We start from the raw sequence: 23,743 nt of genomic DNA, 5'->3' as shown, positions 1-23,743 counted from the left end.
TGCGCTCCTGAACATGCTCGTCTGCTCGCAAAACCAGCAATGACACGACGGGGGGTGGGCGACCGGTACTTTTTAGAGGCGGTACAGTACCGAATATGATTCATTAGTATCGCGGTACTATACTAATACCGGTATACCATACAACCCTAGTTTGCATCAATGTTATGATCAAATTTATGATTTTTGGGTCAGGTTTAGTGTTGGGATTTACACATGCACTGTATAAATTAACCAGCATTTCACAGCAAAATTTTACGGTAAAGTACTGTAATCAAAATCGAACCTTACAACAAATTACTGTAAAAATGACTATGCCCTTATACAAACCCCGTTTCCATATGTGTCGGGAAATTGTGTTAGATGTAAATATAAACAGAATACAATGATTTGCAAATCATTTTCAACCCATATTCAGTTGAATATGCTACAAAGACAACATATTTGATGTTCAAACTGATAAACATATTTTTTTTGCAAATAATCATTAACTTTAGAATTTGATGCCAACAACACGTGACAAAGTAGTTGGGAAAGGTGGCAATAAATACTGATAAAGTTGAGGAATGCTCATCAAACACTTATTTGGAACATCCCACAGGTGAACAGGCTAATTGGGAACAGGTGGGTGCCATGATTGGGTATAAAAGTAGATTCCATGAAATGCTCAGTCATTCACAAACAAGGATGGGGCGAGGGTCACCACTTTGTCAACAAATGCGTGAGCAAATTGTTGAACAGTTTAAGAAAAACCTTTCTCAACCAGCTATTGCAAGGAATTTAGGGATTTCACCATCTACGGTCCGTAATATCATCAAAGGGTTCAGAGAATCTGGAGAAATCACTGCACGTAAGCAGCTAAGCCTGTGACCTTCGATCCCTCAGGCTGTACTGCATCAACAAGCGATATCAGTGTGTAAAGGATATCACCACATGGGCTCAGGAACACTTCAGAAACCCACTGTCAGTAACTACAGTTGGTCGCTACATCTGTAAGTGCAAGTTAAAACTCTCCTATGCAAGGCGAAAACCGTTTATCAACAACACCCAGAAACGCTGTCGGCCTCGCTGGGCCTGAGCTCATCTAAGATGGACTGATACAAAGTAGAAAAGTGTTCTGTGGTCTGACGAGTCCACATTTCAAATTGTTTTTGGAAACTGTGGACGTCGTGTCCTCCGGACCAAAGAGGAAAAGAACCATCCGGACTGTTATAGGCACAAAGTTGAAAAGCCAGCATCTGTGATGGTATGGGGGTGTATTAGTGCCCAAGCGGGGGTAACTTACACATCTGTGAAGGTGCGATTAATGCTGAAAGGTACATACAGGTTTTGGAGCAACATATGTTGCCATCCAAGCAACGTTACCATGGACGCCCCTGCTTATTTCAGCAAGACAATGCCAAGCCACGTGTTACATCAACGTGGCTTCATAATAAAAGAGTGCGGGTACTAGACTGGCCTGCCTGTAGTCCAAACCTGTCTCCCATTGAAAATGTGTGGCGCATTATGAAGCCTAAAATACCACAACAGAGTAAATTATTGTAAATGTTACAATGACAATATTTACAGTAGGGTTGGGGTTTATGTCAGTCAGGATTCGGGTTCTGGTTAGAAGCTTAGTCAGGATGTTAAGACTTTTTCTTGGATTTTAGGTTTGGTCTCTGATTTAGTCAGAAAGTTAAAATGAGGGTTATAGCTTGTGCTCAGGTAAGATTACAACTCCAACTGTAAATGTTACATTCAAAAGGTAATCAAATAAATTGTCAATTAATGTGATGTTTATTTGATTAGGTCCATTATAACAGCAGGAAATGTCAAATTTTATTTTGAAATTATTAATTTATGTAACTATTTTGTGCTTTTTGTTGTGGCTAAAGAGAGTTGGCTGCTAAATTCCGTGTTTGTGTTGGGTTAAGTGTTGCTGGGATACAAGCAGAGACAAAGTGCAGACATGTTGGAAACACACACACACACACACACACTCACACACACGTGGAATCCACATGTGATGTTTTCTTTCTGTCACCAGAAGCGTGAGAGTTGTGTTCTCTTTGTGTGACACAAAAGGCGACAATCATGCAACTTTGTAGCCCACCTCATCCCCCTGTTGTGTAAAAAGATGAGTCAGCACTCTGCTCAGCGACAGACAGACTGACAGAAGAGTGTTTGGCTGTAAACAAAAATTGAAATGTCAGGAGTTAGAGATGTGAAAACAGCAGAAAATGGCCTGCTAATAGACCTTACAGAATGCATTTTTTTCTTATGCATGACCTTTGTGGGTCTTTTTATTGCCTTTTAAGATGTCGTCATGCAACAGAATGTTCATTCTAAAGGTTAGCGGGATTAAATATGGCCGCAGGAGTGGTAAAGGATTAATCTAAAAATGTGCATTGTCTGTTCTTTGTTAAAGGTGCCATATGTAATAATGTGGCCAGAAATGGTACTGCAATCACAGTCAAAATTCTGTAGTCCCCTCCCCCTCTCCATGACTGAGGTTGCCAGATACGTAGCCGAATCCAGCTCGATCGACTGGGCTACTCCAAGGAACTTCAAACTTCCACTGCCTCTTAGGCTATTTTCAGGAAGAAGTACGTCATGCCTGCGTATAATATCACAACAAATGGCAATCATATGGTTATTGTCAGTACTACCAAAAAACAACGACTAAAACAAACTACAACCAACGCTAGCTATGGTTAGCATGCTAAGCATTACACTAGGAGCGAAGAACCATCGCACCAAGCCTTCGTTGCACGAACACACTAGCTTTGTTAGACAAGATCATAGACTGTATTGGACAATATAGTTTACATACGAAATGTCCATTTCCATTTATTACAAGTAATAAGAAAACGTAAATGCCTGACTTACCTATCGAGGAGGAAATTAGCAAGTTTGGCGTCAGATGAAAAAATCTTCTCCGCCTTCAATCGTCTCCATCTTTCAAAGGCATCCCCGATACAAATCCCCAATTTGTTCCTGGCTTTGTCATGAATAAGTTGAGAATCGTAACGACGCCTTTTAGTTTTACAGTCTGACATGTTTAATAACTTTACCTGTGGCAGTAGCTAGACGAAAGAGGCGGTGCTAACTGGCAACCTGGATGTGACACACTCACAGACTTTTTAATCGGTCAAACAGTGGAGGGCGGGGCATCGAAATGAAAACAATAACAATATTTCAGGGCTGCAAATCTAATTTTGAAATGAGAATATTCTGGCTGAACTACTATTATCAGTTATAGAGGTATTCGGAAAGAACATGATTTATTAATGGCTTTTGACATATCAGGGCCATTTAATGATGACTTGACATGAAATTATTACATATGGCTCCTTTAAGTTAGCAAGACCGCCATAATGACCAACATTAAAACACAGTAGCGTAAGAGGGCTAAGTATTCATTAAAAACAAGGCCGAGGGTTTATTTAACAAGTATATTTAATATTTCTGGCCACTGTAACAGCACACACAGTTTGAACAGAAACAATGTGTTTGAATATTTAATTGATTCTTTGGCATACCACTAGATGTTACCCGCGTACCAGTTTGAGACTCACCGATCTAGAGATTTGAAGGCAAAAAAAACAAAAATTACTTTTATGGCTGAAACCCTTTTGGGCCCCCGAGACATTTAACATTCACCATATTTGGGGTATCCCCAAGGGTTGAAATCTTCCCCTGAGGGTCCACTTTCAGGAATTTTCTATGTGACGTGTGTAGGACCAGTGGTCAAACATAGGTATACTGCGTGCGTGTGTGTGTTCTTGTATTCCTACCCTTCTTGAGACATCAACAAGTAAAAGTACCTTCCCTATGAGGACCGGTGAACAAGTTAGGACATAAACCATTGCATCTAATAGAGGATGTCTCATTTGCACCCATGGTGTTGAAATCTATCAAAATGAGGGTGGTCCCAAAGTGGAGGGATTTTTCAAATTGACTATGTGTCGGTTTTATAAGTGCTCCCCCTCTGGTCAACATATGAAATAACAAGTGTGTGTAAAAATTTGAAGTGCTCCCCCTCTGGCCAACGTATGTAATAAGTGTGTCTTAGAAATTGAAATGCGCCCCTTTTGGCCAAAATGTATTAAAAAAATAAATAAATATGTATATAGAGACATACTGTAATAACTTGAAGTAAATAATGAAGATTAAAAAGCAACTACAAACAAAAAATTCAAACAAAACATTTTTTTTACTAAAATCTGTTATGATCCGCTGCCCGGATCATATTTCTGTTTACGTTTTCTAGTCACTTGTGTTTTTCTGTTAGTCTTGATCTCTTTCTAGTTCCTGTTTATGCACCTGAGTTTGGTTACCATAGTAACTGATTACTTTCACCTGCCGCGGGTGTTCCCGACGCGCATCTGTTTTTCATTACTGTCATCCTTATAAAAGCCTGCCTTTCCATTCAATCTGTCTTGCATCGTAGTTTGTGTTCACACAACAGTTGACGACTTTTGTTTCCTGCTCTTTAGCGACTAGTTTTCACACTAGGCTATTTTGGCTTGCTAGCTCCCACGCTAGTTTTTAGTTTTGTACTTTAAGTGCTATGAGCACGTGTTTATCTGTTCCTGTCTGATTTATGTTTTTAATAAATCATTCTTTACCTGCAAGCTGTGTCCGAAGCCCGATCTGCATCCCTGGGAGAACGAACACCCGCATCCCTGCGACCCGGTCGTCACAAAATCAGTCTTTTTCTCACGATGGGTCGACTTTTTTCTAATAAAATTGGGAACCATTTCTCATAATCTTTCTGTTTCTGTAATGTTGCAATATTTTTTCGTAAAATTATTACTTTTTTATATAAAATTATTACTTTTTAATGCAAAATGGTGACATTATTGACAATATTGCCAGTTTTTTTGTTGTTCTTGTAAAATAGTTGAATAATTTTTAGAGTAAAATTATGACTTGTCATCATTTTGCCAAGTAAAAATTCAGATTGTTATATTGCCAAAATGTCAAAGTTTTCTTATAAAATTGTGACTTTTGTCTAGTAAAATTATGACTCTTTTCATAAAATTGCCAACCTTTTAAGCTTTTCTTGTAAAATTGCGACTGCTATTGAGTAGACTTCCAACTTTTATCATAATATTGCACAAATATTCAGTTTTTCAGTTCTTGTAAAATTTTGACTTTCATTATAATACTGCCAAAATTCTAAGTTTTACTTGTGAAACTGTGACCTTTTTCTTGTGAAATTACAACTAACTTTTCACAACAAGTTTTTTATATTTGCATTACACGTATATATTATTAATGTTGTGAACACAAATCTTTATACATCTATAAAGGGTGGTCCTAAAGTAGGCATTATTCGGAGGTCTAAAGCTGTGACATGCTGCCTCACTTCCCTCCAGGGGGGTAAAAGGCTTAACCATGAGATAGGCTCCAGCACCCCCCGCAAACCCGAACGGGACAAGCGGTAGAAAATGGACGGATGGATGGGATGTTCGAAAACAACATAACATAAAATAAGTTTGAATATTTCTCTTTTGGTCTGTGCTTTCTATGTGATTTTGGTGTGGTTCCTGTATATTTTGATCATTTTCATGGTCAAAATCACGGAAATTACGTGTTTACTGAACAAAATAACGAGAAGTGAGGCAGACACAGGTGGTGCCTCCATGGCTACACACAAAGTGTATTGAGCGTGTGCGTGCGAGGGGGCGCGTGCTTGTTGCCACGGGGTAAAGGCAGGCCATGAGGCAGCAAGTACCTCTGCCTCAAAGTAGGGGGCGATATATCAAAAGTTCATGAACTGCCAACACCGGTTAACCCTTAAGAAGTAGAAGAAGAAAACAACAGACAACTGCTAAGCTTCCCGCAAACTGATGCTTTTTCGCCCTAAAAATGGAGGAATTTGTTTTTAAAATAAGGAATTTTTCAAGACTGGACTTTCAATCAAAGCAAGAAGTCATTAATACTGGGAGACCAACGCCAGAGCTGCCAGATTTGATTCAAACTTGTGTGGTCCGAGGACAGAAAATAACTTGCTCATTTCAAAAGAATTGCCCGAATGCAGCTGAGATAGGCTCCAGCACCCCCCGCCACCCCGAAAGGGACAAGCGGTAGAAAATGGAAGGCTGGATGGTATACTAGAAAATAATGTTGCTAAAAAAGTGTTCCAAAAAACATCTTTATTGCTTTCCCTGCTTTTTATTCTCAACGAGTGTCCGTATTTGGACCCAAATTGGATAAACTGATCTGGAAAAACCTGGCAAGAAGCCTCGAAAAACCTGAAAGCTCATCTGCCCACATGTAAGGTCAGATTTCTTTCAAAACGTTTGGAATATCACGTATTTATCTGGCCCTAAATGATACTAATTATCACCATCCACAATGCCAATGTAAAGGAAAATTGTGAGATATTAAAAGACCTGATAAACCCATCCATCCATCCATCCATTTTCTACCGCTTGTCCCTTTCGGGGTCGCGGGGGGTGCAGGAACCTATCTCAGCTGCATTCGGGCGGTAGGCGGGGTACACCTTGGACAAGTCACCACCTCATCGCCACTTGCTTTTTGGGGGAACAGGAGCTTGCATTTGGTGGTAACGATGAGAGTGTAAGCTCCTCCAATCGTGGGAATTATGTGGAACTATTGCACTCTTATGCAGAGAAAGATGAACGTTTAGCTAAACACCTGGAAACGTCATCCACTGTGTTTACTGGCACCATAAATACAATACAGAACGATTTGATAGAAGCAGTAGGTGATGTGATCAGAAATGACATTAAGAAGGAGATTAATGCAGCCAAATTTGTCGGAGGGGAGGTGGATCTCAATTGAGAAAGAGAGACTTTTAAAACTCAAAAAGAAAAAAAGTAATTGAGATCTTCGTCCAGAAGGAAAGGGCGAATGGACTTAATTTACAAGTAAAGGTGAGATATACTTTGTAGTGCAGGGATCCCCAAACTACAGCCCGCGGGCCAAATGCGGCCCACAAACGTCCAAAATCCGGCCCGCGGGAAGTCTCAAGTTTTTTTTTAAAATTTGTCCGACCGCTTCTGTTAGCTACCTCTCTTTCTTTATAATGTCTATTTTCTGCTGGATCTTCCCTCTATTTTATGCTGCCCTTTTTTTGTTATTGCAGCTGTTACATATACTGTAATACTGTACATCAAGGGTGTCCAACACATTTTAGCTCAGGGGCCGCATGGAAGGAAATCTGCACACACATTATTAAAATCATGGCATTAAAACTACAAAAATAAAGACAACTTCAAATTGTTTTCTTTGTCTTACTTTGGCCAAAAATAGAACAAACACATTCTGAAAATGTTACAATAAAACTTTTTAAAAAAAATACCCTACAGTGGCAAAATCCGGCTCGCGGGAAGTCTCAAGTTTTTTTTATTTGTCCTTTCTAATCTATTTTCTACCACTTGTTACTCTCGGGGTCTCCTAGCCGCTCAGGCAAATCATATTGTCTAAAAATGCATTTGCCCATCGATACCATGAAACAGGCCTGTAGAGATGAAATAGTCTTGTGATTTTTTCCCACACATACATATTACGCTCTACCACGGTATCGAGCACAATTTTTTTGGATAATCTAATTAAGACATATATATATATATATATATATATATATATATATATATATATATATATATATATATATATATATATATATATATATATATATATATATATATATATATATACATACACACACACACACACAGCCCGGCCCGCGGACAATTTTTTTTAACCCAATGCGTTTGGGGACCCCTGGTCTAGTGTCTGCTCTGCAGTGATGTGTTAATTGTGTGCTAAGTGTGTTGAAATGTTTTTTTCTAGCATCATACTGTGTGTTTTTGTGATTTTGAGCCGGTGCCATTGCATCATACTATCATCTGACTTTTGAGTCAGTGACTTAAAGGCCTACTGAAATTTTTTTTTTAATTTAAACGGGAATAGCAGATCCATTCTATGTGTCATACTTGATCATTTCGCGATATTGCCATATTTTTGCTGAAAGGATTTAGTAGAGAAAATCGACGATAAAGTTCGCAACTTTTGCTCGCTGATAAAAAAAAAACCCTTGCCTGTACCGGAAGTAGTGTGTACAATTCCCCATTGTTTACAATGGAGCGAGAGAGATTCGGACCGAGAAAGTGACGATTACCCCATTAATTTGAGCGAGGATGAAAGATTCGTAGATGAGGAACGTTACAGTGAAGGACTTGAGAGGCAGTGATGGACGTATCTTTTTTCGCTCTGACCGTAACTTAGGTACAAGCTGGCTCATTGGATTCCACACTCTCTCCTTTTTCTATTGTGGATCACGGATTTGTATTTTAAACCACCTCGGATACTATATCCTCTTGAAAATGAGAGTCGAGCACGCAAAATGGACATTTAAAGTGACTTTTATCTCCAAGACAATACATCGGTGACACACTTAGCTACTGAGCTAACATGATAGCATCGTTCTCAAATGAAGATAGAAACAAAATAAATAAACCCCTGACTGGAAGGATAGACAGAAGACCAACAATACTATTAAACCATGTACATGTAACTACACGGTTAAAAATTCTCAGCCTGGTAAGGCTTAAAAATGCTGTTGCTAACGACGCTAAGGCTAATTTAGCAACTTAGCAACCGGACCTCACAGAACTATGATGAAACATTAGCGCTCCACCTACGCCAGCCAGCCCTCATCTTCCCATCAACAGCCGTGCTCACCTGCGTTCCAGCGATCGACGGCGCGACGAAGGACTTCATCCGTGGGTTTCGCGGCAAGCATCGGCTAGGCGTAGTAAGTAGTCCTTGTTGTGTTGCTGTAAGTATTGTACTTAGCCGCTAAGACACCGATCGATCCCACCCACAACGTTCTTCTTTGCAGCATCCATTGTTCATTAAACAAATTGCAAAAGATTCACCAACACAGATGTCCAGAATACTGTGGAATTTTGTCAAAGAAAACAAGAGGCTTTTCTATCGGGTCTGATGGGGTCCAACCACTTCCGTTGCTTTTGTGACGTCACGCGCATAAATCATATCCAAAGGAGTTTTTCAACCGGAAGTGTGGCGGGAATTTTAAAATTATAAATAAATGATAAATGGGTTATATTTGTATAGCGCTTTTCTACCTTCAAGGTACTCAAAGCGCTTTGACAGTATTTCCACATTTACCCATTCACACACACATTCACACACTGATGGCAGGAGCTGCCATGCAAGGCGCTAACCAGCAGCCATCAGAGGCAAAGGGTGAAGTGTCTTGCCCAAGGACACAACGGACATGACTAGGAAGGTAGAAGGTGGGAATTGAACCCCAGTAACCAGCAACACTCCGATTGCTGGCACAGCCACTCTACCAACTTCGCCACGCTGTCCCCACTTTATAAGTTAACCCGGCCGTATTGGCATGTGTTGCAATGTTAAGATTTCATCATTGATATATAAACTATCAGACTGCGTGGTTGGTGGTAGTGGGTTTCAGTAGGCCTTTAGCATCATGCTGTATGTTTGTAAATCTGACTAGTGGGTCAGTGCCTCCCCAACCTCAAAGCTCACTGCACGTCACTGGTCTCAAGAAGGAAAGAAATACAAGCGTGAATGAGTGAGTGAGTGAGTGAGTGAGTGAGTGAGTGAGTGAGAGTGTGTGTGTGTGTGTGTGTGTGTGTGTGTGTGTGTGTGTGTGTGTGTGTGTGTGTGTGTGTGTGTGTGTGTGTGTGTGTGTGTGTGTGTGTGTGTGTGTGTGTGTGTGTGTGTGTGTGTGTGTGTGTGTGTGTGTGTGTGTGTGTGTGTGTGTGTGTGTGTGTTTCTGTTTCTGTTTCTACCCTTGAGACATCAACAAGGAAAAGTACCTTCCATAAATCATGGTCCCAATACAGAAAACCATTGCATCTAATAGAAAATGTCTCATTTGCACCCCTGCTGGTGAAATCTATATAAATTATGGCAGTCCCAAAAAGGAGAGATTTTTCAAATTGACTGTGCCGGTTTTACAAGTGTTTGTTATAATGTGCCCTCAATTATTGCGTTTGGCCTAATTGGCTTTTATTTCCTAAACGCCTGTTTTTATTATTGAAGGCTGACACGCACAGCTGAAATGCGTCCGTGGTTGCTTGTGCCAATTTGTGTGTGCTATTAAAAACAGGTGCGCTCACAACCCTATGTGCTGTGTAAACATAAACAAAGTTCTTGTCTCTCGTGCGTTTTTGATGATTATTATACGGTGCCGTTTAAATGGTGGTTTCTCCACGCAAATCCGCTGAGCTGTTTTCAACCTGCCAACAATACATAAACAATATAAAAAGACAGTTTTACATTTTAAGAATGCAATACAGTTCATTGCATTCATTGCATGCAAAATAGTAATCATTGTTCATTTTGCCATCACAACATGTTTGAGATGAAAACACATATATATAAAATTACTTCAAAATTAATATTCCCTGAGAAAGTTAAAATAAAAATATATTCTTAGTATCAAAAATAAAACAATAAGAACAGTTTTCATTATATCAAACATAAAAAGCAGATTACAAGGTAGATTAGGTAGTGCCTTTAATACGGCATTTGAAATGTGCAACCACATATTCAGAACCAATATGGCTGACAGGAACTTGGCACACAAGTGCTACCAGTGTGAACAAGGACTTGGAACTCTTACATTCCACAGAGACTATAGTGGGTGCAAGTGCAAGCTATCCAAGTAGCATGTGGTTTCATGACTTGAATAACCTGAATAACTTTGCACGACTACGTTTGCGTGGTTACTAATGAAAAACTAATTGAACACGACAGCTCGGATAGCGTTGTTAGTTTTCAACACCTTTTGGCGGCAGTTGATGACTGCGGGAGTGAGAGAACACATCCTGGTTCTCATAATGAATAACATTTATTTTACTAACACAACTTTTGCGTTTACATTTGATAATAGATGACTTATCTCGCCTCCGGACGTCCCTCAATCGGATGCTTTCTCGACAGGTGCTACAGCATCGAACTTGTGCTATTTTGGTATGCGAGCTCCACTTTGCAATGTTTGCATACTACATCGTTTTCCTTCCATTTTAGTGTGAAGTGTTTCCCACACCTTAGACAACTTTTGTCGCTTCTTAATATCCCTCGTTTTGCTATGACTCTTGTCCACTGCTTTCTGCGGCGTCTGCCATTGTGAGTTATGTTGGCGAAAAGGTTTTCTAATCTGAAGTGTATTTAAAAGAGCGGTGTTGTGCAGTGCAGGATGTAAACACGCTGTCCAAATTTAAACAGTCCATGCGAAACGTGAGCTTTGACTATTGTTTACTAAACGAGGCAAAATGGCGTAAAAACGACGCCTCGAGGCAGCAAAAATTCCTCGAATATATTTTGTAATCAAATTACTCGAGGAATAGTTTCAGCTCTAATATAGAGACATACTGTAATAACTTGAAGTAAATAATGAAGATTAAAAACCAATTACAGCCAAAATATTCAACCAAAAAGATATTAACTAAAAGGCTTACCTTTTTATATATTTGCATAGTATATATATATTATTAATGTTGTAAATACAAATCTTTATATATACAAATCCTGTTTCCATGAGTTGGGAAATTGTGTTCGATGTAAATATAAACGGAATACAATGATTTGCAAATCAGTCATTCACAAACAAGGATGGGGCGAGGGTCACCACTTTATCAACAAATGCGTGAGCAAATTGTTGAACAGTTTAAGAAAAACCTTTCTCAACCAGCTATTGCAAGAAATGTAGGGATTTCACCATCTAAGGTCCGTAATATCATCAAAGGGTTCAGAGAATCTGGAGAAATCACTGCACGTAATTAGCAGCTAAGCCCGTGACCTTCCATCCCTCAGGCTGTACTGCAGACCTGGGCATTCTGCGGCCCGCGGGCCACATCCGGCCCTTTGTACGTCCCTGTCCGGCCCGCGTGAGGCCAATTATAAATTACAAAATACATTTTAAAAAGTATCTATTTCGAGTGTGCAATACAACGGTGCTGCTTTTGTTTTGAAAAGCGTTATTTGTATTACTTCCGTGTGGACGTATGCTCGTGCGCGCAGCGGCAATCACAAACACAAAATACATTTAAAAAAACATCTTTGTCGTGCGTGCAATACAACTGTGCTGCTTTTATTTTGAAAAGTGTTATATGTGCGTATGTCCTGTGAGGGAAGGCGGCAGGCGCACAGTGACAAGTCGATGCCCGGTTATCCCCGAGACGCTAAAAAGAGAAAAGTTGATGACGAATGGCGTGTTTTAAAAAAGACATGGACTGCCAAGTAAAGGTAAAGCCGTGTGCTTATTTGTGGTACACATGTTGCTGTGTTTAAAGAATATAGTGTAACGACCTGCTGAAGTAGATGTTGTCTTCTTGAGTTGTGTAAATGAGAAGTGAGGAGACGTGCGTGTGGAAGGAACGAGATATGTTGAGCTGTGTTAGTATAGCTTGCTCAATAAAAGTTTAAAAATTGCGTCAGACTTGCTGTGCACTTCTTCTGGACGCTACAATTGGTGTCAGAAGTAAAACTTTGCTTGTGTGCTACGTCATCGGGAGGTACGTGCCACGTGAGGAGCTCGCCGGAAAGAGAGAGAGAGAGAGACAAAGAGAGAGAGAGACAGAGAGAGAGAGAGAGAGAGCGTTTACAGGTGCAGCCACGCTGCTTGCCACGTGGGGAATTCCGCCCTCAATGAAGACTCCCAGGTTTGATGGCAAGGCGAACTGGGAGGCATTTCATCCCACTTGTGACATCAATTGTAGCGTCCAGAAGAAGTGCACACCAAGTCTGACGTTCTTTTTAAACTTTTATTGAGCATGCTATACTAACACAGCTCAACTTATCTCGTTCTTTCCAAAAGGAAAACCAATCCTCACTCCTCATTTCCGCAACAGCAACGCTTCTTCCTTCTTCGCCAATCACCTTACAGACGTGCTACGTTCACAACAAAGAGGATGCAGGATGAAGTGACAGAAATTGAAATTTTTGTATTGTAATATACATCAGGAAGTGTTGTGTAAGAAAGTGTTAAAAATAAAACAATCAAAAGCCATCTGCTTTTGTATAAAGATAAGTTAGGTAAAATGAAAATATTATTATTATCTATCTTACGGTATATCAAAAATAATTTGTGCAAAATTTAATTGAAATATTGTCGGTGTGGCCCTCCAGCAGTGCTCGGGTTGCTCATGCGGCCCCCGGTAAAAATTAATTGCCCACCCCTGCTACTGCATCAACAAGCGACATCAGTGTGTAAAGGATATCACCACATGGGCTCAGGAACACTTCAGAAACCCACTGTCAGTAACTACAGTTGGTCGCTACATCTGTAAGTGCAAGTTAAAACTCTCCTATGCAAGGCGAAAACCGTTTATCAACAACACCCAGAAACGCCGTCGGCTTCGCTGGGCCTGAGCTCATCTAAGATGGACTGATACAAAGTGGAAAAGTGTTCTGTGGTCTGACGAGTCCACATTTCAAATTGTTTTTGGAAACTGTGGATGTCGTGTCCTCCGGACCAAAGAGGAAAAGAACCATCCGGATTGTTATAGGCGCAAAGTTGAAAAGCCAGCATCTGTGATGGTATGGGGGTGTATTAGTGCCCAAGACATGGGTAACTTACACATCTGTGAAGGCGCCATTAATGCTGAAAGGTACATACAGCTTTTGGAGCAACATATGTTTTTTTTGTATGTTTCCTGTCCAGCTTCTCAGGCAAATCATTTAGTTATCAGCTGTTCAGATTTACTTTACAAAAGAGAAGTGTAGGATACTTCTCTTGTTGCCTTATTTGTATTTGACTTTATTAAATGTATTTATATCATCATTTGGTGCAGCTAAATAGAAAGAGAACAAAAAGAAGACAGGGGCAAATTGTGGGGACAAGAGGGGGATAAGACAGAGAGACAAAAACAACAACAGCAAACACAACAACAACAACGACAATAGAGCAACATCAGCAAATACGACATGTACAAATATGATGGTAAAAGTGATAGCAAATAAGCAGTTAGCTAAACAAATAATAATAATACAGAAATGACAATGAGCATTATTACACTACAAATGGAGCAATACAGATACTAATAGAAATATAATAACAATAACAATAATTTACCTTTATTATCAACAATACAGTTTTTCAAATGCAACAATACATATACGTAATGATAACTAGAGATACGAAAGGTACATACAGGTTTTGGAGCAACATATGTTGCCATCCAAGCAACGTTACCATGGACGCCCCTGCTTATTTCAGCAAGACAATGCCAAGCCATGTGTTACATCAACGTGGCTTCATAGTAAAAGAGTGCGGGTACTAGACTGGCCTGCCTGTAGTCCAGACCTGTCTCCCATTGAAAATGTGTGGCGCATTATGAAGCCTAAAATACCACAACAGAGACCCCCGGACTGTTGAACAACTTAAGCTGTACATCAAGCAAGAATGGGAAAGAATTCCACCTGAGAAGCTTAAAAAATGTGTCTCCTCAGTTCCCAAACGTTTACTGAGTGTTGTTAAAAGGAAAGGCCATGTAACACAGTGGTGAACATGCTCTTTCCCAACTACTTTGGCATGTGTTGCAGCCATGAAATTCTAAGTTAATTATTATATGCAAAAAAAAAAAAAAAAGTTTATGAGTTTGAACATCAACTATCTTGTCTTTGTAGTGCATTCAACTGAATATGGGTTGAAAATGATTTGCAAATCATTGTATTCCGTTTATATTTACATCTAACACAATTTCCCAACTCATATGGAAACGGGGTTTGTATATAGAAAGGGTTATCCTAAAGAGGTAGGCATTTTTCGGAGGTCTCAAGAAGGTAACAAATACATGATTGTGTGTGTGTGTGTGTGTGTGTGTGTGTGTGTTCTGGCAATGCTTACTTAATGGTAAATGGTAATGGTAAATGGGTCGTACTTGTATAGCGCTTTTCTACCTTTTTAAGGAACTGAAAGCGCTTTGACACTATTTTCCACATTCACACACACATTCACACACTGATGGCGGGAGCTGCCATGCACGGCGCTAACCAGGCTCATCAGGAGCAAGGGTGAAGTGTCTTGCTCAAGGACACAACGGACGTGACTAGGATGGTAGAAGGTGGGGATTGAACCAGTAACCCTCAGATTGCTGGCACGGCCACTCTCCCAACTTCGCCACGCTGTCCCCTTAATGGGGACACCGCTCTGTTTACACCAGACCTGGGCCTGATGCGGCCCGCGGGCCGCATCAGGCCCTTTGTACGTCCCTTTCCGGCCCGCGTGAGGCCAATTATAAATTACAAAATAAATTTTAAAAAGTATGTATGTCGAGTGTGCAATACAACAGTGCTGCTTTTGTTTTGAAAATTGTTATTTGTATTACTTCCGTGTGGACGTATGCGTGTGCGTGATTGTGAGTGAATGTGAACAGCTGCAATTACAAATTACAAAATAAAGTTGAAAAAACATCTATGTCGTGCGCGCAATACAACTGTGCTACTTTTATTTTGAAAAGTATTATTTATGGGCGTGTGTCCGTGTGTAACCTGCGAGTGAAGGTGCACATGCAGCGACAAGTGATGCACGATTTACACCCGAGACGCTAAAAAGAGAAAAGTTGATGAAGAATGACGTGTTTCCAACAAGACATGGACTGCAAAGCAACGTTCCCTCTAAGGTGCGTGCCTGCGCAATTGCGCACTGCTCAAGCGTCTGCTGCGCGCAGCAAATCAAATCCCATCTGAATTCTAAACAAAATAAACATATTTATTCTATGTAATTTTGCAATGCAACTTTGAGTGACAGTGACAACAAGCGGCCCTAACTGTGTTCGTCAACACCGTTCAATTATTGTAACGTCTATCGAGATGCTTCGAGGACAGGAATTATATCGATCACTTTATTGAGCAAAACTGTTTATATTCGGACATAACCACACCAAAAACATGAGTAAAACACTTCTATCTCGAAAAACTAGTCATTTTCTGCCGTACAAACCAGGCCAAAACCAACTTGTCATCTGTCACCAACACGCATAGCACTAAACCACTGGTGCGTTTATGGCCACACAAAAAGTCAGACAACTCAAACACCACACAAAATTACACTATGACTCCTCAGTCATACGTGTGCTTATTTTACTGTCATTTATTATTAATGTTAATTTATTTATATTAGTCATGGAATGCTGTTACACGCACTATGTTGAAGTATTACTATTATTATTAATTATTATTAATTATTATTATTATTATTATTTATCTTACGGTATATATCAAAAATAATATTGAGCAAAATTTAATTGAAATATTGTCGATGTGGCCCTCCAGCAGTGCTCGGGTTGCTCATGCGGCCCCCGGTAAAAATTAATTGCCCACCCCTGGTTTACACAGTCACTTTTAGGGGACCTCTGACGGTATGGGGACAAAAAAAACAGGTCCCCTAAAGGGAAACCTTTTTAAATGATAGTCAGATCCATTTGGAAGATGCCTAAGTGATTTTTAAGCTTTGGCCCATAAAACATGTTTACTGGTTAGTTTTGAGTGTCTTCTTCTTCTTCTGTCGTGTGTCTAGATTTTCAGCTCTGTTGAGGCGAGCCAGGTCAACGTGTCATCGTCCAGGTCAATCAGACCTTGTTTGCCATTTGGTGGCCGGTGTTTGGGAAAACTAGTTACTATATGCTCTACTGTCTGGCCTGGGTCCCCACACTCGCAGGAGGCATCTTCCGCAAGTCCCCACCTCTTCATCGCTGCTCCGTAGCGTCCGACGCCGGTCCTCAAGCGGTTGAGGGTTGTCCACTGCTTCCGAGGCAGTTCCTGGCCAGAGACGTCTGTGGGGTCGTCGATGTAGTGGTGCAGCCTAGATGGTTTTGCTAACTTCCACTGTTCTCTCCATCTAGTCTTGACGCGCAGACCGCAAAAAAAGTTTGTGTGAAACATTTGCACGGCAGCCCCCTCATCGGGCTGTAGCTGGTACTGCACTCGCTGCTTTTTTTTTTAAATGGTCCTCAGTAGTCATGTACAAATTTGTGTGAATTATGCAAAATTATTTAAATTTGGTCCCCATGAACCATACTAACTCTTTTTTTCCCCAGGGTCCCGAGTAAGAATGATCAGCACATTACTTCATCAATCTAGAGATTTAAAGACGTGTATGAGCTTACTGGCCAGTGGCCATTTTCCCTAATTTTTTTTATGCCTCCACAACCTGTAGAAAGGGTGGTCCCCACAAGTGATGATCAAAAACTTGGTCCCCATTCTAAATGATAACCAGTATGTGTGTGTGTGTATATATGTGTGTGTTTGTAAATGTGTGTGTGTACGTGTGTGTGTGTGTCACTGAGAAACAACAAGCGTGGTGTTAAAGTGGCATCCACTAAGTTTATTGGGGGGGAAAAGAGCATTGATTGCAAAAAACTAACTGATAAATATTGAATACTGAATATGTCATTAATATTATCATTTGTTTATACATATTAATAAAAATATACATGATATGTAAATATGTCAGATTACAGCTGTGGGCTCATTTGCATATGTTGTCTATAGATGTACATTCCAATAAAAATAAATTAGGTTGCTGCGCCTGTTTTGAATCACGTCTTGTAAAAAGTCGATATAAGCTAAGCTAATGTCTTCCATGAATGTCCCTCACACGCCAAACACTACAAGTTGTTTCACATTAGAGCGTTCCTCTCCTCCGTCGCCTCCTTTTTACTCGAACGTTTGATCACGATGACAAAGGCGATGACTGCAAGGAAAAAACAGGTTGATGTTTAGGATGGATTCATCACGGTGGTGTGAAGACTTTGCCAGACTCACCGACGAATCCCAGAACTCCTGCCAGGATGCCGATTGTGGGTCCCAGGCCCAACATGAAGGCTCGCTCCGCAGGTGCCACGTAGCAGTAACCTAACTCAGTGCAGGTACACACGTGGACTGTAGGGGGAGCACACACACACACACACACACACCACAGCATTATTGTTTGTAATACTGCTTGGGCTTATTCTTCTTCTTCAAACTTAGTCCACATCTGGACTAAGTTTGGCCACAAAATTTACAGTAAAAGTGCAAAGTGCTTTGTAAGATGGCTGCCTGCAGCTGATCTACTTCCAAGTCACATGACAGCTGAGTTCTTTCAGTGATGCATGAGTACTTCCTGTCTGTCCAGTGGCTGTCCTAACTTCAATGAGGTGATGGGCAGCGAGCCCCAAAGTAGGGCTGGGCGATATGGCCTTTTATTAATATCTCAATATTTTTAGGCCATGTCACGATACACGATATATATCTCGATATTTTGTTTTAGCCTTGAATGAACACTTGATGCATATAATCACAGCAGTATGATGATTCTATGTGTCTACATTAAAACATTCTTGTTCATACTGCATTAATATATGCTCATTTTAAACTTCCATGCAGAGAGGGAAAACTGTATTTATTAAAGGCCTACTGAAATGATTTTTTTTATTATTTAAACGGGGATAGCAGATCCATTCTGTGTCATACTTGATCATTTCGCGATATTGCCATATTTTTGCTGAAAGGATTTAGTAGAGAACATCGACGATAAAGTTCGCAACTTTTGGTCGCTGATTAAAAAAGCCTTGCCTGTACCGGAAGTAGCGTGACATCACAGGTAAAAAGGCTCCTCACATTCCCCCATTGTTTACACCAGCAGCAAGAGCGATTCGGACCGAGAAAGCGACGATTACCCCAATAATTTGAGCCAGGATGAAAGATTTGTGGATGAGAAATGTGAGAGTGAAGGACTAGAGTACAGTGCAGGATGCATCTTTTTTCGCTCTGACCATAACTTAGGTACAAGCTGGCTCATTGGATTCCACACTCTCTCCTTTTTCTATTGTGGATCACGGATTTGTATTTCAAACCACCTCGGATACTATATCCTTTTGAAAATGAGAGTCGAGAACGCGAAATGGACATTCACAGTGACTTTTATCTCCACGACAATACATCGGTGAAGCACTTTAGCTACGGAGCTAACGGGATAGCATCGGGCTTAACTGCAGATAGAAACAAAATAAATAAACCCCTGACTGGAATGATTGACAGAAAATCAACAATACTATTAAACCATGGACCTGTAACTACACGGTTAATGCTTTCCAGCCTGGCGAACCTTAACAATGCTGTTGCTAACGACGTTATTGAAGCTAACTTAGCAACGGGACCTCACAGAGCTATGCTAAAAACATTAGCTATCCACCTACGCCAGCCAGCCCTCATCTGCTCATCAACACCCGTGCTCACGTGCGTTCCAGCGATCGACGGAGCGACGAAGGACTTCACCCGATCATCAATGCGGTCGGCGGCTAGCGTCGGATAGCGTCTGCTATCCAAGTCAAAGTCCTCCTGGTTGTGTTGCTGCAGCCAGCCGCTAATACACTGATCCCACCTAAAGCTTTCTTCTTCATTAAACAAATTGCAAAAGATTCACCAACACAGATGTCCAGAATACTGTGGAATTTTGCGATGAAATCCGAGCTTTTTGTATTGGATACAATGTGTCCGAATACTTCCGTTTCAACCATTGACGTCACGCGCATACGTCATCATACATAGACGTTTTCAACCGGAAGTTTAGCGGGAAATTTAAAATTGCACTTTATAAGTTAACCCGGCCGTATTGGCATGTGTTGCAATGTTAAGATTTCATCATTGATATATAAACTATCAGACTGCGTGGTCGGTAGTAGTGGGTTTCAGTAGGCCTTTAAACAGTTATTAAGCAGTGACACAAACATTCATGTCATTTCCAAAACAGAAAGTGCAAGATTGTCAGAGACATTTTAAAACAAGCTATTAGTGCACTTTTGTGCATGCTGTCACTAAGATGACATATCAAAACAACACTAAATTAAAGTGCACTTTATGTACAGAACGCCACTACAATAGTTTAAAACAAATAAAGTGCACTTTTGTGCATGATGTCACGCAAGATATTTCAATAAGTGTCAAATAAAAATGAGCTGCATAATAGGAAATCTCCTTCGCTATGTGGTAGGTTCCTGCGGACGTTATCTCCTTCTGTTGTTGACTATTTTTGTCATACGGTGTTGATCTGGAAAATGGTTTCTTCAGCATTTTGTGGGTGTGGCACCGGCCGAGATGTTGACATGCGGAGTTTCAAGCACTCCTCATTCTCTAGCGCAGTGGTTCTTAACCTTGTTGGAGGTACCGAACCCCACCAGTTTCATATGCGCATTCACCGAACCCTTCTTTAGTGAAAAATAAAAAAAAAATAATTTCAAATTCAAGAAAAAGTCATATGTTTTTTTACTGGTGCACAAAATGAACCATGCATGAACATCACCTTGTTCAAAGAACAAAACCAACACAGTGCATGAACTCACAACAAATTACACACCTTAAACACATTACCATGAATTGATTAACGTGGACCCTGACTTAAACAAGTTGAAAAACGTATTCGGGTGTTACCATTTAGTGGTCAATTGTATGGAATATGTACTGTACTGTGTAAACTGTACTGTTTCATATAATTTATTCTCTTCCTTTGCAATCTGCTAGTAAAAGTTTCAATCGATTAATAAAAACAACCTGCAAATCAGATGGAAATTAGAGGGAACATTGTTTGGGGGTATCCATAATACGCTGATAGGGAGAAGTTTTTATTTACACGATAAGTCGGATGTGTCTTTACCTCCGTGGCGGAGGCTCTGCCGAACCCCTGAGGCAGACTCACCGAACCCTTAGGGTTCGATCGAACCCAGGTTAAGAACCACTGTTCTAGCGGGTGACTTTTCAAATGATGCTACACATTAGTAGAGCTGCTACTTTTTGTAAGAACGCTTTTGCCGATCTGTTCGACATCTTCCCGCTTGAAGCCAAACCACCGCCAGACGATGGACTGTTTTTCTTGGGAATTAATTATTCCTTTATTTGTTACCAGATTCGCACCTTCTTTTTCTCGTATTACCACTCCACTAGCATCACAGCTAACTTTACCCATGCTGCTACCTCTCTGCTGCACGAGAGCGCGTGACGTTGCACGCGCGACAGTATGTGACGTATGTAAGAAGGTGCGCTTGTTTTACGTCTCTGTGAGAAGGAGAGACAAGAAAGAGTGAAAAACGCCTGTAGTGTAAAATGCCCGCAGCTAAAAACAACTGCGTGACAACATATACTCGAATATCACGTTATAGTCATTTTCTATATCGCACAGAGACAAACCCGCGATATATCGAGTATATTCGATATATCGCCCAGCCCTACCCCAAAGCCTCCCATTCACTCCCACCAACTTCACTTATAAGAATGAATTTCCTCACCAATCCCTTATTTGCCTCAATTCTCAACTGTTCCAACGTCAAAATGTTCAGTGGATTCAGGACATGCTTTCCTGTTGGCTGCTATCATGCTAATTATTAGCACTTTAGCTACCCTTACTCATATATAAATACAAATATGTACATGGCAAGCTAACGTTATCATGCAAGCGTTTTAGCTGATTATATACGTTTTAAAACTAAAAATCATAGCTTTTGTTACTTGCCGCCATTTTGCAAGTATACTAACTATTCTTATGTTAGCATACTAACATTAGCATGCTAATAACTAGGGATGTCCGATAATAATATTACCGGCCGATAAATGCATTAAAATGTAATATCGGAAATTATCTGTATCGTTTTTTCATTATCGGTGTCGTTTTTTTTTTTTTTTTTTTTTTTTTTTTTTATTAAATCAACATAAAAAACACAAGATACACTTACAATTAGTGCTCCCTCCCAAAAAACCTCCCTCCACCATTTACACTCAAATTACACAAAAGGGTTGTTTCTTTCTGTTATTAATATTCTGGTTCCTATATTATACATCAATATACAGTATATCAATACAGCAGTGACGTGCGGTCACTAGAGGCAGGTGAGGCGGGGCCTCACCTGCCATCATGGAAAGAAAAAAAAATGTAAAAAGAAAAAAAATTAACTAAATTGTTATATGTATTCAGTGATTATACTATAAAGTTATTTTCCATTTAACTTCACCAGTTTTAGATTATTTTTATTCAAAATCGCTGAATTTTCACATTTGCCGTTCAAATACTGAGAAGAGACAGTAGCCCTTGCACTTGTGCCTCAACATGGATTGCAGACTCGGCTAACTGCTGGCCTGCTGTGCAGTGAGATCGTATTGCTATATGAATTATATTATACATTTCCATAGTTTAGTTAGCTGAGGTATATAATGTACAGTGTATTTTGTCAACAACTGTATGTGTGTAAAGTATTTATTGTGCTGAGTGATCATAAAACTGCTGCGAAGACGCACTGTGGGAGGCTCGCAGTAACCCTGCCTCCTTGTGCCAAGCACCCCCGCCGCAGAATGCACCGCCCGACGGTAGCGCCACACCAACCAAAGCCCACACCCAAACCTTCCACGTGCAAGACCGAATCCACCCAAAAAAAGTCACTTAACAAGAAACCAAAAAGTGCAAAAACAACAATGCTCGCGCCGGAGGAGCCGTGAACGAGTGCAGGGACACAACATTACACCTGCAGACTACAGCACGGATTTCATATTTCATTCATTCACAACTCCTCCAACATGAACACCACTGTTCCCGCACTTATAAGTAAAGGTAAGACCATAATAACGTTTTTTTAATTAAATGTGCTTTTTTGTGTGCTACAGTTTGTATGTGTAAAGTTAAAGTTAAGTTAAAGTACCAATGATTGTCACACACCCACTAGGTGTGGTGAAATTTGTTCTCTGCATTTGACCCATCCCCTTGATGACCCCCTGGGAGGTGAGGGGAGCAGTGGGGAGCAGTGGGCAGCAGTGGCGCCGCGCCCGGGAATAATTTTGGTGATTTAACCCCAAATTCCAACCCTTGATGCTGAGTGCCAAGCAGGGAAGAATGCTGGTATGAGCTTTTAACTGCTGCCAATCAAATGGTGAATAAGATACTCTTGTTTGTAAATCTGACTGTGATGAAGTCAGTGCCTCACCAGTCATGAACCTCACCGCACGTCACTGCAATACAGTCTGCAAGGGATACAGTCCGTAAGCACCCATGATTGTGCGTGCTGCTGGTCCACTAATAGTACTAACCTTTAACAGTTAATTTGACTCATTTTCATTAATTAATAGTTTTTTATGTAAATGTTTTTATATTGTTTTACTTTTTTTTAATTCAAGAAAATGTTTTTAATTTATTTATCTTATTTAATTTTTTATTTTTTTTTTAAAAAGGACCTTATCTTCACCATACCTGGTTGTCCAAATTAGGCATAATAATGTGTTAATTCCACGACTGTATATATCAGTATCGGTTGATATCGGTATTGGTAATTAAGAGTTGGACAATATCAGAATATCGGATATCGGCAAAAAAGCCATTATCGGACATCCCTACTAATAAATTATACTTGCATTTTAGCTAATTTTATTCCATTACATCTATGAATCATGGATTTTGATACTTGGCGCCATCTTGTAAGTATGCTAACTGTTTCCATGCTTGGACAATCATGTTATGCTTGCATTTTAGTCATTTTATGTACGCGTACGTATAAATCATGTCTTTTGATATAGTGCCATCTTGCAAGTATACTAACTGTTCTCAGTATAGCATGCTACTGTTTTTTTAAATAGCGATATAGCTAATTGTGTATGTTCAAACATAAAAATCATGGATTTTGATACTTGTCACCATCTTGCAGGTATGCTAATTGTTCTCAGGTTATGTTTCTTGCTCGCGTTTTGGCTGATTTTCTACATTCAAAACTAA

General features: G+C 40.2%; 1 protein-coding gene across 1 annotated transcript in view; it reads right to left on the bottom strand.

Moving 5' to 3' along the window:
- Positions 1-17,322: 17,322 nt before the first annotated feature.
- The window catches only part of cdh17 (cadherin 17, LI cadherin (liver-intestine)), a 39,284-nt gene continuing 32,863 nt past the window's right edge, over positions 17,323-23,743 (bottom strand). The window contains exons 18-19 of the mRNA XM_062064178.1: positions 17,782-17,898; positions 17,323-17,710 (exon numbers count right to left, since the gene is read on the bottom strand). Coding sequence (XP_061920162.1) covers positions 17,637-17,710; positions 17,782-17,898 — 191 coding nt within the window. The 3' untranslated portion in view covers positions 17,323-17,636. The remainder of the gene's footprint in view (positions 17,711-17,781; positions 17,899-23,743) is intronic.

The sequence above is a fragment of the Entelurus aequoreus genome, linkage group LG11 (assembly GCF_033978785.1).
Source record: "Entelurus aequoreus isolate RoL-2023_Sb linkage group LG11, RoL_Eaeq_v1.1, whole genome shotgun sequence".
NCBI classification, from domain to species: Eukaryota; Metazoa; Chordata; class Actinopteri; order Syngnathiformes; family Syngnathidae; genus Entelurus; species Entelurus aequoreus.
This window is presented reverse-complemented; position numbering and strand designations above follow the sequence as displayed.